This window comes from Nematolebias whitei, chromosome 3, assembly GCF_014905685.2.
Source record: "Nematolebias whitei isolate Nwh7 chromosome 3, NemWhi1, whole genome shotgun sequence".
NCBI lineage: Eukaryota > Metazoa > Chordata > Actinopteri > Cyprinodontiformes > Rivulidae > Nematolebias > Nematolebias whitei.
Genome location: NC_056500.1, coordinates 32,115,296 through 32,134,248, shown reverse-complemented (window position 1 = coordinate 32,134,248; position 18,953 = coordinate 32,115,296). Strand labels below are relative to the sequence as shown.

At 39.6% G+C, this 18,953-nt stretch overlaps 1 protein-coding gene across 1 annotated transcript in view; it reads right to left on the bottom strand.

Annotated features, from left to right (window-relative positions):
• Window positions 1–18,953, bottom strand: part of ipo13b (importin 13b) — a 41,592-nt gene that overhangs the window by 19,873 nt on the left and 2,766 nt on the right. The window contains exons 3-11 of the mRNA XM_037698208.1: window positions 11,348–11,473; window positions 10,899–11,255; window positions 10,308–10,561; window positions 3,837–3,977; window positions 2,183–2,324; window positions 1,620–1,786; window positions 1,251–1,371; window positions 910–1,057; window positions 607–788 (exon numbers count right to left, since the gene is read on the bottom strand). Coding sequence (XP_037554136.1) covers window positions 607–788; window positions 910–1,057; window positions 1,251–1,371; window positions 1,620–1,786; window positions 2,183–2,324; window positions 3,837–3,977; window positions 10,308–10,561; window positions 10,899–11,255; window positions 11,348–11,473 — 1,638 coding nt within the window. The remainder of the gene's footprint in view (window positions 1–606; window positions 789–909; window positions 1,058–1,250; window positions 1,372–1,619; window positions 1,787–2,182; window positions 2,325–3,836; window positions 3,978–10,307; window positions 10,562–10,898; window positions 11,256–11,347; window positions 11,474–18,953) is intronic.

Genomic DNA, 18,953 nt, shown 5'->3' with positions numbered 1-18,953 from the left:
TAAACGAAACAAAAACAGCTACATTATAAAGTGATGTAAATAACTAAAAACATGTCTGTTGGTTTATGCCATGAACTTAGCAGGTGTTTAAAGCCATTTAACATTTTATTTAATTCATTTATTCATTCATTTAAAAGAAACAAAACAAATTCATCAAAAAGAAAACATTGAATGAAAAGAGTGCAGAAAGAAATAAAATCTTATATCTACCCCTTATTTAAAAAAATATAAAATAACTTTAAACAATCAATCACTTTAATATCCACTTTAAAGCTAGGAATAAAAAGAATCATGTTTTGTGTTAGCAGAATTTAATTCTAACTTTAAAACTTATCCAACATTAATAAAACTTACCTCAAGTTGCCTTTTTGGACATGCATGCATATATTTGTACAAATTGTACTTGAGAGGAGATTATTACAGCCTCATATAAAATCAATGATGATGATGATATCGGAACAGGATCGGACGATATTCAGATTTAGGTATCAGGATTGGAAGTAAAAAAGTGGATTGGTGCATCCCTAGTTAAAAGCTGTATTATCAGCTGCTTTCTTACTTCTCTTACTAGACAGACAAATAAATGCCATGCAAATGTAAAGATACCTGAGACACTGCTACAATGTTAGTTGCGTACGGTGGCAGGTCATATTTGCACTCCCTGCAAATTTTCTTAAGCGTTGAGACAGAAGAAACAGAAAGGTCTGGGTTGCCTAATGCTTGTAACACCAGAGGCAGGACACTGCTGAGCATCACTGGGTGGTCTGCCAACCATTCAGCCAGAGCACCTATAGAGAGCAGACCAGTGTTGAGGCAGGAGAAAATATTTAATTTTCTTATTGTAACACTTTGTTTACAAACTATACATTTTTCTAACGTGTTTTTAGTACATAATGTGCATAACTTTACCTATTGTGAACATCACAGTGTCAGCTAACTGAACGTTGTTGATGCTGATTCTGGGGATGAGTCCTATCAAGCCTGGGATGACGTCAGAATAATTCACATCTATCGTCTCTGCTATGGACTGAAAGCCATACAGCAAAGCTTCTGTGTGCTGCAAGAGAACATACGCAATATGACAATAAAAAAAGAAAAAGTAGTAAACATTGCACCTGGTATTATATTCAATTGCTTGTCTTGATTTTAAATTGAGCATTGAGACTTATTAGAGCAAGCTTCTCAGCAACAAAGAAATTAACTAAAAATATCCATATTTTTGTTTACAAGTGTTTGTGTGTCTCACCCACCTGCCATGAGGTAGGCTGCTCCATATTAGTCAACACTCGACCTAGTTTATCATACAGGTTACTCAGCAGCTCTGCTCCCAGCATCTCGTATACATACATGAGTGTGTCCGAGATATCCACCCTGAAGGACACACATGCACAAACAAAAGCTTCAGGGGCATGAAACCATGAAATCCTATCAAGTATTTTATCTGACAGACATGTTTTGCACACTCATCTGCCTGTCTGGTGAGAGACCATAAAAAAAAAAAAAATTGACTCTTTTGCTGAACAGTCCTCCCGTCGGGGAGAAGTTTCTTAAGTATGCAGCAGAATACAACATGTTCACACAGTGACATAAGAAGGAATTCACATTACAAACATACGCACCTGTAAATCCTGAATTGCTCCTTTTCATCTGAGGACCAGGACGCATACTCCTGGTCAGAGGGGAACTGAGCTTTGTGCAGCAGAACATCCACCAACTGGAAATAAACTGGCCTGTAGACCTGAAGGTACACTGCCTGCTTGTCTGACTCAAATGACATGATTTCATCCTAAGAATAGAAAAATAACCAAAAAGACAGTTTTTGTGTCTGAAACAAAGAATGTGCAAACTTGTACATTTTAGAACGTTTTAGAGAACCCAATAAGAAGTAGATTTACACACTGAGATGTTCAGGTAGGACTAGTGTCATTCTAAAATCAGCATAAAGCCAGCTTTGACGTACCACAAGCCAATGTATCTGATTAAATTTACAGTTTGTGCTTGGAATAAAGGAGAGTAAAGTATGTAAACAAAGCCTGCTGTGAAAAAGAATATTTAGTGAGCATTTATCAAGGATTCAAGGATTAGAGGTTACATGTGGTGGAATGAAATTATGCATTATTTCTTATCAAGCTGTTGTAAATCTTTATCACCCTATTGAAGATGTGGGTTTTGCATTTCTTACTTGTAGTGTGTACCAAAAAGTGAGTGTGAGGGAGCTGGTGGTCTCATTGACTGGATAGTGGCCAGGAATGCCCGTACAGAACATGATCATGTTGACTAAAGCCAGGAAGCTCTGCCAGTGGTTCACCTGCTCCAACAGGGTCCTACACAGATGGCAAACAAAAAGAAACAAATTCACTCATTTTGAGGAAGGCGGCTGTCTGCTTACGTCAAAATCATCATCATGGAGCAGTCCGCTTGGAACCATGAACATGGTGGTCCCATAAACCAGGGGGAGTGAGGGTGGCTACTGGCAGTGGACAGGTCCTAAACTGGTGCGGTGTGGTGAGGAATTGATGAGAGTTGAGACTGTGGCAAAGCACCTAAACTCTGCAGAACTTCCATTAAAACGTTGTCAGAAGTGGGCAGTGCTGGACGAAATCCAGGCTGCTGAAATTTCCCCAATGTTTCCTAATAGAGCTTTAATAAAGCTTAATATTTCAAAAAACATAAATGGCACAAGACCGAAAAGTCCCGGAAATTTTCTCCTGAATGCTCTTAATTTAATTTGAAGTTTGAATGGTTGCATTAAGATGAAGCATGCACTAGTAGTTAAGTGGCCAAAAATGTCATAGGAGGAAAAACAGGATCTCAATACTGTGCATTTCATGCACATTAATATTTATTTTATGTAAACTATCCATTCATGTCTTTTTTCTGTTTCAAAGCTGTTCCAGATAACAGGGATCTGAGCATAGATGACTTCTTGTATTTTTTCTTTCTTCTTTCAGCTGCTTCCTTCTTCAGGGGTCGTCACAGCGAACTAACTCGCACGAAGACTTGGCGATTGTTTTTACACCTTCCTGGCTCAACCACAGACCTTAGACCAGGGTTAAGGGCCTTGCTCAAGGGTCCAGAGTGGAGCAAAGGAGGGTGGAGACTGGTGTGAGTGTTTCACCTTTTCCACTCACATTTTGATGTTATCGACTTATCGTATAATTATTAATATTATTGTATCACTTTCTGAAAGATAGTGTTTCTGTAACTTGGTGCGTTCATTTAAGAGTCACGTGATGTCAGCATCAGGAAGTCGTGCCATCTATCTGCTGACAAAAATATGCCTCAGAGTTCTGCTTTTATTCTATGAGCAACATCTGTTAATATCTCATGCCTTGAGTAACACTGAGGGCGTGTACTGATTTACTCTGCTTGTGTTCATGGTTATAAATTATTTTTACAAAGTGCTTACCTGTGAAGGTTGAAAAGATGCCACAATAGTGCTACCATGTGGCACTATTATTAAAGTGCTAAAGTTTACGTTAAAATACCTACAGGTGGATAAATTAATCAAAAAGAATCTAATATTGAATATGATGTAATAAGTTACACTTAAAGTTCATAGAAAATTTGTTTAGTCCAGATTGTGAGTGAGTTATGTGGTTATGTCATGTACACTCTGCATCTTTTAAAGCTCTAGAGCTAATTATGCTTTTCTGTATGTTTTAATCCCCCCCCCCCCCCCTCTTCTTTGAAACATCAATAAACCCGTGGACACCAAGTCATTGTCTTCAGAGTCTTGATGTTGAGGTGTAGTTGGTATTTATCTGGCTATCAAGTCATATTCGGCACATATGCTGATGACAGTACAATATCATTGTTTACACATGCATACACACCTCGAGTGGTTCTCTCCCAGAGTGACGGCAATCCGACAGATTCCATGGCAGGTCTCCATGTCTCCATTCTGAACAGCCTCTCTTACCTGATCCTGGAGAGCGAGTACTTGAGGAACAAGTTTCAGCAAAGTGTTCACATATCTATAAAATACAAAAAGACAAACAGTGATCAACACTTTAAAAAAACTAAGTTTCAAGAACTCGGTTTAAAAACTGGGTGGCACGGTGGATCAGTTAGTAGAGCTGTTGCCTCGCAGCAAAAAGGACGCTGGATCAAACCCCAGCTGGAGGCCTTTCTGGGTGGAGTCTGCATGTTCTTTTTGTGCATGTGTCAGTGTCATCATTCACGACTGGTCTTAATACAGTATAACAGCAATACTAATGCAATGGTAATGAGTTTAATTAGGCCATTTTTAAACTAACCGTAATAAAGTTTGACGTTAATATATTTAGTCATTTGACTTTTAGATCATGCTAATATTTTTATGACTACCGTAATAATGCCACCTTTAAACTGAAAAGAACAGAGAAAAGTTTAAAGTTTAATATCTGGCTTAGATAATATTCTTGAGATAATGATTTTACCATTTCAAAAATTAAAAAAATAATTAGCAATATCCATCCATCCATTATCTTTTACCCGCTTCTTCCTTTTCAGGTCGCGGGGGTCACTGGTGCCCATATCCAGCTATTACTGTGTGAGAGGCGGGGGACACCTTGGACAGAAATCACAAATTGATCCGTCTTAGTTTCTTTTTAAAGGATTTAAACTGGTTGAATGCAGCCCCCTAACAGCATTTCAAAGCATTACAACATTTAAAGTTCAGCATTTGAAGGCTTTTTAATGAGGCATAATCATAAGCGGCTTCAAGGTACAAATTATTTAATTTCGTGTTATATACTCTGCAGTGTTTCCCCTAACTTTATCCAAGGAGGGCGCCCCGCCCTGTCAACAGAACAGAGTTCACATAGTTTTTAATTCTTGAGAAACACCCCATTTTATTGGAGCATGTTGCTTTCGAGCAAGGACTTCAAAGAAACCTCTTGGGGTTTACGAGGTTTAAAAGACTTGATGGCTAATGAAAAACTAGAAGGCACCTGTGACACTAAGATTAAATATAAATGGACATATCTTTGTAATAGTGTAAACAAAAATTGTGTAAAGAAATTATTTTACATACTAAAGGCACGCTGATCTATATTAGACAATTGCTTTAACTGAATCATCTTTTAAGAGAAATGAATCAGTTTAAATAAGTTGTACAGTTGTCAACAAATTTGTCTTCATCTGTGGAAAACTAACAACAGCTGGAAAGTGTAGTGAAAACAAATTTGAGGCATATCAACCATCTGTTTTGAAAGGATAAAAACAGAATAGAACGTTCCTAAAATAATTTCCCACAGGCCTGCGTATGAACGGAGAAGCAAGAAGCTGCATTTTGAAGCCGAGGCCTCAAACCAGCAGGCTAGACTGATGCAGCATCCTCAGGAGAAAACTCCACCCAGGTGAGACACAATGTGTATGAATAGCTGTGCTTCTCCAGGACAACACTCTGTGTGTGTAACCAATTTCAGGAGCACTGCCAGGAATTGCATTTATATTCACTAAGTGGCTGGGCTGATGTGTGTGCACACTTTAAAAGGTCATTCATTTTAATAAGGTGCTTTTAAGATGCAGGTCATGCACTAAGCTCATGGGGAGAAAAGGATTTTGTGTGTATGGGATGTGAATAAAAGCCCAGAATAGATACACCTCATAAAAAAACATATTTTATACATTTCTCTGAAAGTGTTTGCTGCAGTCTCTTACTCATCCTCTCTCTTTTTGCTCCGATCCTGACTCCTCCTCCTAAGTTGCCTCCCTTACCATCTACTTCTCATTACCCCCCCCCCCCCCACCCCCAACATGACTGTCCCTCTCTCCACCTCTGCTCCCATCTGCAATCTGAGACAGGGGAAATGAGTTGCTTGGCAACAGGATGCGGCTGGACCAATAGCATTACCCCAAATGAGTTGAGTGTAATGTGTTTAAACAGAGGGAGAACAAAAGACTGGGAAGAAGGCTTAGTACTGATGGTGAGAGGGGAACAGAGAAATACAAAGAAACAGAATCATAAAACAGAATATAAAAAGAAAAGTCAATTTTATAATGAACACTGGTATAAAACCACTTTCATTTGGAGCACACAAGTGGCCACAAAATCAAAGTATTATCTGAACGAGCGGTTGCCTATTTGCTCTGTCGCTGAAGGATTTGAATAGTAAATGTTTGTGGTTTTCAAGATGAGTGCTTTTCTAGACTGGAACTAAACAGGGAACACGTGTTAAAATGTATGTTTTGGTGAAAGATATTAAAGTATATAGGAGTTACAATGTGTATAAGAACAGTTTTATATTTTCTTGTCCGAGGTGGCACAGAGTGATGCTGATGAGTGGAGGGAGCTATTTTATCCACCACCAGGAGCAATGGTGGAGCCAGGTGGTGGATGTGGGAGTTCCTGTCTGTATACTAACAGACAGGAAGTGTACAAGGCTTCATCCCACTCACACCTTGGCTCCTCTGATCACACCTCCACCCTGCTGGTTCCCAAGCATCGTTCTGTGTTTAAAAATAAGTCCTCTAAGAGGATTTTTACTAGTGGAGCCATCCCTACGCTCCAGGATTGTTTTGGCTGCACCAACTGGTGTGTTTTCAGAGAAGCAGTCACTCATAAAGGCAGAGTGGACCATGAGGAATATGCCTTATCTGTCTGTGGGTGCATCACCAAATGTATTGATATTATTGAAAATAAAAATCACAGTCCATCCTAATTAGAAGCCTTGGCTAAATGGAGACGTGCACTTTTTTTTGAGGACATAGAACTCCACCTTCTGGTGTGGATACCCTGTGACAGTAAATGGATGGTAAATGGACTGTACTTATATAGTGCCTTTCTATCTTATTTCAAGATACTCAAAGCGCTTTACACTACAATCTGTGTCCTCATTTACCCATCCATACAGCACTCTACTAGATCTCTACAAAGCTAATTGAACAAATCCTTCTAATGAGACTAATCAGTGAGACTTTATCACATTCATACACCGATGGGACACACATCAGAGGCAACGAGGGGTTCAGTGTCTTGCCCAGGAACATTTCGACATGTGACTGCTGGTGGATTCGAACCCCCAACTCTCGCATTGGAGGACGACTGCTCTAACCACTCAGCCACAGCCGCCCCGTGTGTGAAGGCAGTGAATGCAACAAGGAGGAAACTGGATGCAGCCATCAAAAAGCAAAGACTGTCTATGCACAAAGGATTGAGGGTCCATTTGCCGGTGGCAAAAGGGACCCTCAATGCTTTGGAGGTCCCTTTGCCACCAGTGACTCCCGAAACACATGGAAAGGTATTAGGAGCATCACAAAGAGAAGGATGCTGATTGCTCCCAAGATCCATCACTCCCTGATGCTCTGAACAAATTCTATGCACGCTTCGAGTTATCCATCTTTTCTCATAGCAACAAGTTCACAAACACGCCCAGGTGAGTCACCTTTCATTACGACTGGAATGGATGTGAGGAGGACATTTCGGAGGATTAATAGGATTGAGGGAGTGGTGGCGCAGAGGTTAGAAGATGGGCTTGTGATCGGAAAGTCGCAGGTTCACCTCCCGGTACTGTCAATATCAAAATGTGGGTGGAAAAGGTGAAACACCCATACCTCCCTCCACCTTCATTCGCCCCACCCCCCACCATCTGCTCCCTAAAAACAGGTCTCTCTTGAAAATGAGTTCTCGTGGCTTAATGAGACTACCTGTATAAATAAAGGGTAAATGAAAAAAAAAAATCCTCGGAAGGCATCAGGCCCAGATAACATTCTAGGGCGGATTTTGAGAGAATGTGCCCAAGAACTAGAGAACTGGAGTGTTTTCAGACATGTTTAACACCTCTTTGTCCCAAGCTGTGGTGCCTGCCTGTTTCAAGAAGTCCACTATCATTCCAGTGCCTAAAAGTTTAGCAGCGAAAGCATGAACGATTATCGTCCGGTGGCCCTCACCTTAGTTTTTATGAAGTGTTTTGAACATCTGGTTTTGGCCTATATCAAGGACTCAGTTGAAATCTCTGTGGATCTCCAGCAGCATGCAGACAGAAAGAACCAGTATGTGTCTGATGCAGCATCAGTTGTCATCCACTCCACCCTCATTCACCTAGAGCCCAGGACTCATATGTCAGACTGCCTTTCCTGGATTTAGCTCTGCATTTAACACAACTGTTCCATAGAAACTTGCTAATAAGCTGCTGCTGCTGAGGTTGAAGCCATTGATATGCAATTGGGTCCTGGACTTCTTCATGGGAAGATCACAATATGTGACCATCCACGATGTCTTGTCCACCACCATCATACTCAACACTGGCGCCCCACAAGGGTGTGTCCTGAGCCCTCTTGTACACACTACTCGCATATGATTGATCTGCAAGGTACACAGGCAATCATATTGTGAAGTTTGCTAGACACAGTTGATGTTGTTGGCCTGCTTTCTAACAACAACAAATCTGTGTACAGGAGGGAGGTAGGAGACTTTGATGATTAATACCAAGCAAATAACATGCATTAGTGTGGCAAAAAGAAAATAAATGATGGTGGACTTCAGGTTGAGAGCACACACTCCTCCTCCCATCTTCATTAGGGAAGAGACTGTGGAGCTGGTGACCATAATTAAATACTTGAGTCTATACCTGTCCAGTGACAGGTGCTACATAAATACAATAAACTGAACTGACCTTGCATGGGCCACGAACACAGCCAGCATTGTGAAAAAGGCTCACCAACGCCTGTATTTTATGAGGAGGCTGAAGCAGGCCAGCCTCAGTGTTGCTGTGTCGTTTTCTTTTTATAGCTGTGTGGTGGAGTGTGTCCTGACCTTTGACATAACTGTTTGGTACAGCAACTACTCTGGGTCTAACAAGAAAGTGCGGCAAAGAGTGATTAAATCTGCTCAGAAACTCAAAAAAAGCAACCTCCCTTCTTTAGAGGACATTTACTTCAGCAGACAGGACCAGAGCAGGGAAAATCATGAGGGACCCCACACCCCCTCAGGCAGGAGGCTGCACAGCCTGAAAGCTTGCAGGTTCAGGAGCTGTTTCTACCCCGAGGCTGCGAGGTTCATGAACTCTGGGTTTTAAGCTGTCCTCTGCTTTACTGTATTGTTGTGTTTTATTCTTCTGACTATGTTGTTATTTTATTTTTATTGCCGTTTGTTTATAATAATTTTCTTTTTAAATATGATTATTTTAATTTTAGATTGTGGAATGTAATTTATTTACTGAAGGTTTTTAAGTTATTTATTGTCATGGATTTTTACTACTGGTCCCTGGGAACACATTTAATTTTCATGTTTTTAAAATGTTGAATGACAATAAAGTTGATGATTTGGATTAAAGAGTAAAATTTATTACCAATGCCACAAAATGTGCAAATCAATTTTATAATTTATAATTTATTTATTTTTATAATTAGTTTATTACTCATAATATTTTATTTATGTGTAATAAATCTCCTACTAACGCAGCTGGTGGTTCCATGTGCAGGGTGTCCTTTTTTTTCCTTGAGCACCTGCCCCACAAAATATCTGTGTCTTGCCACTGGTGGTGGCCATCTTGGATTTAGACATGTCAACTCAATTTCAGAAAGAAACCTTTCTTACACCGAGACGCAGCCAAACACCAAAAAGGAAGTTGGCCTGTAGCTTATTTTTCCATATTATCCAGCTCACAACATGCACTGACGAATGTACAGAGGGTATCCTGATGCATGCTCAAGGGGGTATCCCTTATTTCCCCTTTTTGCTATGCAACAGGGGGACAAAAAACAATGTGCGCTGTGCTGGGACAGAGGATGTGCTTCCAGTAACTTCTCTGCCTTTAATGCTCTTCCTATCTGCTTGACATGTCATTGTCTTTAAACTGATTTGTCATAAGCAGTCTCAGAGTCTGTCTGCTTGAGCACAAAGGTAAAGAAGATAAAGACAAAACATTTTTACACCTCTAGCCGGCTCCTCTGCCTAAAAAAAGCAGTATGACGGGGGCCTTCCCTCTCTTTGCACAGCCTCCTCACCCTGCCCACGCCGTCTCTAGGGGAGAAGTAATGGGTGCCTGCCATACCATATCTGAATCAACAGGGGCATGATGACATCTTTCCCCAGCTCTGTAACCATAGTAACACCAACCAACTGAGAAATGCCTCTCTTCTCCCTCTGGTTGATAATTTGCTTTGTATCAGTTCCTCCTTCCACCCTTTTATTCCTCTCTGCTGCCCTTCCAATACCCACCTAGTAAATTTTCAAACTGTTGTGGTAGCCATCTTTTTTCTCAAGTCTACTTGAGTTATTTAATGGTCATTTTTGTGCTTAAAATCCCAGTTAGAATACATGTAATAACATTGTTTTGTACTGGTCCTTATTTGTTGGTGACCGACGACCATGTACATACCTTTGGGAGTCCGGCTGCGAAATAGCATTGACTATTGCCTCTACTGCTGTGTCGAAAAGCTCTGGGTCAGGGAGGGCACTGAAGCAGTCATGAACCAGGCTTTCACTCTCGTTGAGGGGCACGTCCAACAGCATCCAGGATGAAAGGCAGCGCAGCACACGAGCTTTCACTGCCCCTGGACTATCTGTCCTCCGAAGAAGTTGTTGCAATAGAGGACAGACAGATCCCCACTCTCGGCCCAGGGCTCCTCGGACCTAGACATTAAATGACAACAGCCAATCAGTTAGTGAATGTAAACTGGTCCATATTGCTGATGCGTTTTTGCAATGACATTATAGTTATTGATACTTATTTTTGTATTAAATAAATCAATTAATGTAAATTACTATATATGTAATTACCTTTGCCTAGATAAAGTAATGACTCTCCTAAACTCTGGACCAAAATAAACATTTATACGAGATATAAATGGAAAATGAATTAAGTTAGTTTTAATGCACAAACACTTGGTAAAAAATAAAAATAAAGAAATAAATAAAATACACATATTAATTCTAATCAGATGGCCTAAAATGTGCGTTGGAAACATACCAGTCCTTTTCGGTATTGCGGCAGGCGGCTAGTTTGAAACTCCTCGGGTAAGACAGTGAGCAGCTCCAACAATGCCAGGCACCGTGCCTGTCCATCCATCCCTCCCCCCTCCTCCTGAAACACTCGAACCATTTCTGCCACTGCGCCAGGCCAGGCCTCAGGCATCGTGTTGAGAGCCAAAGAGGCCAGTGCCACGCACAGACGGGTGAGCACCATCTTGGAGCTGGAGGAAAAACGGGCAATCTGGGAGAACAACTGGCTTTTCAGAGAATCATACTGGTCTGAGGGAATATCTGACCAGTATCTTGAGATTTTGGTGTGAAGTGCACTAGCTCCAAAGTACTGAATCTCTGGCACCTGAGAGAGAAAATAAAATGGATTCAAACTAAAATATATATACATTTTTTTCACTGTTTGTATGCATTATTGTGCGTGTTATTTTTTTCCACCTTATCTGGGCTTAGTAAGGCCCAGCAGAATTGCCAGGCTTGAGGTGAAACTTGAGCTTGCATCAGCCATTTCTGGGCCAGATTCTTGTTTTCAATGTTGGGATCATAGTACAACTGGTGGAGAGCCTGAAAAAAAAAGATGATACAATTACCAGAATGTAATACAATTTGTAGATGGTTGAACAATAAAAAAGTTAAACTGTGAAAATTTAAAGTTCTTGTGAGAAGCGTCTGCGATGACACTCCACTCAGTCACAACAGTGGATGTATGAGAAAACAGACCAGATGAGAAAACTGAAATTAATTACAATTCCTGATACAAAGAACTGATTACCTGAGTAAAAGTACCTGCAAACACATAGTCGAAACAGATAACCCCACAAACATAAACAGACTAGAAAACAAACTGAAAATGGACCTCTCTGAAGTTCAGCTCAAAATTATTTATGTGCTTGCGTGCAAAGAAAAACAATTATGTAGGAGATAAGTTGTGTGTGAGAGAAAGCAAATAAAAACAAGGAAAAGAGCATTAACTGATATGTTGCTTTTGATGTAGACAGTAGAACCATGTCCCAGTATGAATGTGTTGTTTTATTTTTTCTCTTTTCAGACAAAACCACTTACAACTGTACAAGCTCAATGAATCAAAACCATTAGCTGCCAGCAGTGTCACAACTCAGGAAAAAATCCATTCACTGAGCTTTTGAGTACCGGTAAAATTTTAGTCCTAAAACCCAGTTATCCCAATTCCTCCACAACCAGTCATTTTCTGTTTCTTCATTTCATTAATCCAGCTTCCATCCTCTAGCCCAAACCCTTCATTCAGTTTCATCACAGGCACCAAACTCTCAATGTTTGAAGCAGTCTTCCTTCAAATCAACATTTTTTCCCCTTATCTAAAAACAGTGCTTTTTTTATTACAAGGACAAAATAAAACTACCATAGTATCACAAAGTGCAATTTTAAAACTGCAGCTGCCAAGAGGATCAATATAATGACAATGCCTACTAGAAGCAAATGATAATATTAATAACTATTTTTTATTAGGTAGGTCAATGCCAACCTGATCAAGAGGCAGCGAGACAAGTAGACAACAGCAATGACACAAGCAGGAGAAATGAAACAAACGGCTGATTTTAAAACATACACAATTAAAATTATAAGGTTGTGTGTGTGTGTGTGTGTGCGTGCGTGCGTGCGTGCGTGCGTGCGTGCGTGCGTGCGTGTGTGTGTGTCTTTGTAAGGCCCATTTTTCCAACACATACTACATTGTGAGGATCAACTGCTCCTTATGGGGCCCAAAGCCTGGGCCCAATAAGAAGAAGTGCCATTGGTGGGTTAGGTTTAAAGTTAGGTTTGTACTGGTAATGGTTATGTTTAGGGTTAGGTTTAGAGTTGGGTATGTACTGGTAATGGTTATGTTTAGGGTTAGGTTTAGAGATGGGTATGTACTGGTAATGGTTATGTTTAGGGTTAGGTTTAGAGATGGGTATGTACTGGTAATGGTTATGTTTAGGGTTAGGTTTAGAGTTAGGGTCAGGCTATAGAAATGAATGAAAAATGAATGGAAGTCATGCAAAGTCCCTGTAAAGATAGAAAGACAAACTTCACTGTGTGTGTGTGCATGTGTATCAATCAGGCAGATTTCTTTTCATGTCTACCATCCTCCAGAGCCGTTATGTGTCTCCTGATGAAAGAGACTGAACACGGCTGGCTGTTAATGAGCCAACTGTCTGCAGAAAACCAGGTATCACTTATAAGGGAAAGAGAATATAGGTTGTGCAGTAGTTCATGAAGTGGGTACAGAACATATAATGTGTACAACATTTCCTTATGGCAGATCTCAATGCTAAAATCTGCCTCACTGCTCCACCTTCCTCAGATGTAACAGTAAAACTACCGGTACAAAGAGCATGGGCCACAAAAGGAAGGACTTCCAAGTACTTAGAACTGACTGTCAAAGAAAACGAGGAGTATAGAAAGAGGTGAAGAATAGTGTCCAGGAAAGGTGGAGTGGATGAAGAAGAGTTTCAGGAGTGATTTGTGACAAAAGGGTGGCAGAAAAGTTCAAAAGGAAGGTTTACAAGAGAGTAGTGAGACCAGCTTTGTTGTACAACCTGGAGAAAGTGTTTTTAATAACTTCTTGAGTAGAAGGCTAATGACTCAGAGTAGGAGGCTGGAGTAATTTCCCAACATAAACATTGAACATAGATGTTACATGCAGCAAAAATGTTGGTAAGCACAGTGTAAACACCTATCACCAATGAAAATGTCTTACAGTATCACATGCATGAAAACAGATATGAAGTCATTATCAGTAGCAGCTGTCAGTTTTGTAGAGGAGGGAGAACCCAACACAGGTACAGTAAACAAAAGTAAAGTTGCAGAACAGTACTTTCAGATGCTCATCAGTAACAGCGTTTGCACATTTTACCACTAGGAGCCCTGAGAACTGATACCAAAAGGTCTGCTGATATTATTTTCATAATAAAATAATCATATCATCATTTTCACACATCAAGTACACACAGAAATGGAAATTATAACTTCATCTATCTGCCCATTTTTACTAAAAAGAACTTTGTTAGTTATTTTGGAGCATGCGTATGAATTGTGTTTTTACTAGGGAGGCACAATATTATCGGCATGGTAACGGTATCGGCCGATATTAGCGTTAAAGTTCAATATTGGACATCAACCATTCCATCAATATAACTCAAAGACGCGGTTTTTGTACGACAACCCAGTGACAAGGATGCCTGCAGCGGCAGCCCAACGTGATGACGTCACGCGCAGCCTGATCATAAGGCAGAGAGGAAAATTCAAAATGTCGGCGGAGTGGATGTTTTTTTTGTTGAGGATTTTGGATTCCAAAGATTTTTGGACTAAATTGAGACTCGCTACGTCATCCCCAGTATGAGATATTTTTCCGATGTAGCCTTACCTGAGTTACAAGCCGTCATTTCCAACGTCATTGAGAAGGTAATAGCCGATAGCACTTGGGTGAGTTTTACCACAGACATTTGGACGTTGTGTTAGCCCCGTTAGCATGATTAGTCTTACAGCACAATGGATAAACAAAAACTTGGAACTTTAAAAGGATGTCTTTCATGCACAAGAGTGCACAAGATCCCAGACTGCAGCTAAAAACCCAGAACGAGCCTCCACAAGTGAGACAGCATCGCAGGTGACTAATGCTAATAAATAACATTTAACACTTTTCATTTAATATAAGTTAATTGCTGTGTATATCAAATGGCTGTTACTGAATATGTCACCAGCTCTTACAGCTGTTACACAATTTTTGTAGCAAATAAGCCTAAATAAGAGGGCTATGTTCTGACAAAGGAACGTATATAAAATATCAGTATCGGTTATCGGCCAAATAAGTTTTAACATATCAGATATCGGCCAAAAATCCAATATCGTGCATCCCTAGTTTTTAACCAGCACGTTTCTTTATATTTATTAACTAAATGAAGGAAATGTTTAATGCACAGAGTTCATCGTCTTCTGTAATTGCAATAAAAAAGGCAAGAGTCAAAAAAAAACCAACAAGAACAATATGTAAACAAATGTATACCAGCTGCTGAACAGATTTCATCCTTACAAACTTCCCTGAGAAATGTAAGGTGAGAGTTTCCTACAGGACTATGGTAGTTTTCATCTCAGCTCAGGCTGCTGCAGAAAGCTGATGTAGTGTAAACACTGTTTAATGATCAGCAAACTACGTCAGCTAAGGTACGGTTCTGCAACAGAGAAATAATTTGACATTTTTTCCTGTGACTCTGCCTGTGTGGCGTTTCTCCTCCACTTGTCTTTTTCTCCTTCCCCTGGGCTCCAGAGCTTGTTTACACATTATTTGCACTCACGTGAGCATTTGAGCAGTGATTGGGGGGTGGGTGAGCATGTACAGTCTAAGTAGCGGGGGCGGGAGGAGGAGGAGGGGTTGACCAGAGCATTTTCTTATGGCTCGGCACTGACACATAAAAAAATTTGAAGCTGAGTTTCTGAAAAATGAGTAAAACGTATGTCCGCCGTCATGAAAAATGGAGAAAAATATGTACTGGTACCTGAAATGGATGAAATGAGGCATATGCTACATTCAGCAATAGCGAAAATGAGAACTAGTTTTTTTGTTTTCATCAATGTAGTTGAGTAGGAGGCAAAATCGCCTGTCACCGCCGACACCGACAGGAGACGGTGGCAAAAAGACGAGACAAAGAACTGAAAATGGCAGAGTTGAAGATAATGAGGTTTTTCTTGGGAGTGACAAGGACGGATAAGATTAGGAATGAGATCACATGTTGAATGACTGGAAGATAAAGTTGGAGAGGCCAAGCTGAGAAGGTTTGGACATGTCCAGAGGAGGGACAGTGGGTATACTGGTAGAAGGATGTTAGAAATGCAGCTGCCAGGATAAAGACAAAGAGGAAGTTTTATGGAAGATATATGGATGCAGTTAGAGAGGACATGGTCGTGGTTAATGTGAGGACAGAGGATGTATAGGATGAGTGAGATTAAGCACAATGACTTGCTTTAGCAACCGCTAAAGAGTAAACAGCTGGGAGAAAAGGAGAAGAAGGAGGTGGTAAAAAAAAATAACAACAACTGTGGTTTAATGTACATAAAAAGTAATGTTTAATGTAGAAAATATTCAGACTGCGCAGACGATGCCCGTGTTGTGCTGACATTTGGCAGGGTCTTTCTACAGATAATTATCATGGCTTCATTTAAAAAGCCACAAAGCACTTTACTGCCTGTTCTCTTAATGAGGGTGTGATAAAGTTCAGAGCAGCAGAGTATCATTACTGCAGTTCACCGTCTGACAGCAGACCTCTTCCTACCCAACAATCAACAGCGTCGCAGGTTTTTTCGAGATTCGTCTGACAGCTAAGCCACGATCTAACTGCAGTGATCTGTTGGTAACTGGTTCTTAAGACAAGCAAAAAATACAACACAACAAAAACACATCCACAGAAAAGACCGATTTTGATCCAACTTTGAACTGAATCATTTAACAACATCATGTTTTTAGCAGACAGGAAAAAAAAAAAAGAAAAACAAGTAAAAAATATGACTCAGTCTAACAAGGTTGAGCCAGGTCCTCTGGACGGATTCTTCTTTGTTGAAATGTTTCGTCTTCTATCCAAACTATTTCTTCAGTCCGAATAATTCCGTCTTTTGGATAAACGACGAAACGTTTCAACAAAGAATCCATCTAGAGGAACTTCATCTACCTGGATTATTGAGCAGCATCAGGACTCAAGTCTTAGAGATTTCCAACTTGCTTTAATAAATGAGTTTATACTGGACTGTTTAAGGTTGTATTGGTTTACAAATTGTACCCAGTACAATACCAACACTGTATAAGATGTTTTAATGAAAAGCAAAGTATGCACAATACACTCAACAGAATAAAAATGTGTTTAAAGCAAGTTAGTGAGGTGGAAGCCATCATTTGTCAATATAAAAAAAAAATCTTAATTTCAGACTCAGACACACCAAAGATAATCTAAAAAATATCAACTCCCTCTCTTACATCATTATAAGCCCAAGCTATTGTCTATATATTAAGGACATTGTTTCTCATTGTGTCTACACCCTGTAGGTCATGACTCTGGGTTTAGACGGCTCTTAAGCTGCTTGGCCGCTCAAAACCAACACAATGTTACAAAAGCAGAAGGCATCTTTCTGTCCACTGAATTATTCTAACGTATTATATTTGTGAAAATCAAAGAACTGCAAAGGGGTGATGAATGATGACAGAACAAAGAACAATAGACTGTGAGAGAAAGTGTGGGTGATTGTTGACAACAAACAATCAAGAAAGAAAACGAGAATAGCGTGAAGTTGTCAATAGTGATGAAATTTCAGCACAGGAATAAAAATAAACTAATCATTACATCAACAGTTTTCCTTTACAAAATCTCAGGCACAAAAACAGAAAGTAAACACGATCACGTTCAGCCACAGCCAACAATACGATTTACTAGAAAACTAAAATTTAACTGAAAAATAAACCTGCGTCATACACATGCACATGTTTTACACTGAATTATATACAGACTGATGATCTATTCAGGTTTTATGAATAATTACTCTGTAAGTTAATCTGCTACCCCACAATGTTCCGCAGTAAAACCTGAAAAGATAAGTAAAATCTGAAAGATTTCCCAAAATATTTCTAAACAATAGATTTTATTCTAATATTGTGTTCCATGTACAAATAGCAGAAGAGCATTGCAAAGTAAAAGAGTGGGAGCTAAACCCTATTAGATGGACCTCGTTTGGCTTATTTGGAAAGTATCTTGTGTAGGTAGTTGAGGGATTAAAGACCATTAAGGTATACAAAAATGACTCCTGCCCAAGTGCCAGTGAGCGAGATGCAAGGCAGGAAGGACACAGCACAGTGCAGAGCTTTACAATAACTGTCTGGGGAGGGGTTTTAAAAGTTAATAAAAGTTATTAAATCTTATAATCACTTTTTTCCTGCAATCCACTTGTTTGGCAAATAATCAAATGTACGGTAAGACAGAAAGCAACTCTCTCATTACGCACACAGACACTAACAATGTGCAACCTTGTTCCACAGACTCCATACGAAACAAAGAGTTTTCTGTTGGCCACAAGCAAACACTGAACCAGGAACAATCAGCTCCAAAACCATCTTTACAACAACAATGCACTCCCCAACATCTAACTGTACAAAACTGGCAGATTCATACCCCAAGTATTTATTTTAAAACACCAGTGGCTCGTGGGAAGTGCAGTGAGGTGTTCCAGCATGAAGCTGCTGTAGGTGCGTTAACAGCTGCTGAAAGTGTTACAAATGAAACTTTTAGTCATTTACTCCAGTGCAAGAACAGCGCTGTATACATTTCATAACAAAGTCCCACTGAAGACGAAGGAAAATCTGCTCTCATGAGAAGACCATATTGAAATTTGATAAATGCAGATGAGTGTTTGAGGAGCATTTCATTAACTTTAAAATACAATTACAGAATAAAAGCAGAAACAATCATAGATCACAAAATCACATCTGTCATGTTGCAATAACTTATGTGATTACAATAATTTACTTAAAGCAGACTTAATGGCTTCTGATGCAAAATACACAAGACCTAAAAAAAAAAATTATTATTTGCACAATACAATTTAAAAAAAAAAAGAGTAAAGTTTAACATTTTAAACATTTCAAATATTCCTGATAATGATCTAAAACATTTTAAAGTAAATTAATTATTGAATAATCACATTAGGAAAAATCACTGAAACCTAAATGCATTTCATATGTAACTTAAATTATCTTATAAAAAAATAATCACATTGCTTTTCTACCTGCATGGGTCATTTAAAGCTTACAGTTTCACTTTCACATTGAAAAGTGGGCACATTTAAAGACTGGATATTAGGAGTGCACCGATAAATCAGCTGGCCGATTTATCGGCCCCAGTTTCCTTAATTTTGGGAAATCGGCCGATACTTACATGAGAAACCGATTTTAACCATTTTTTTATAGTTTTAACAACAATTGTCTGAACTTCGTTTATATTTCAGAGCACTACCTCATGGCCAGTTAAAACAAGTTTGTATTGTTTCTGGG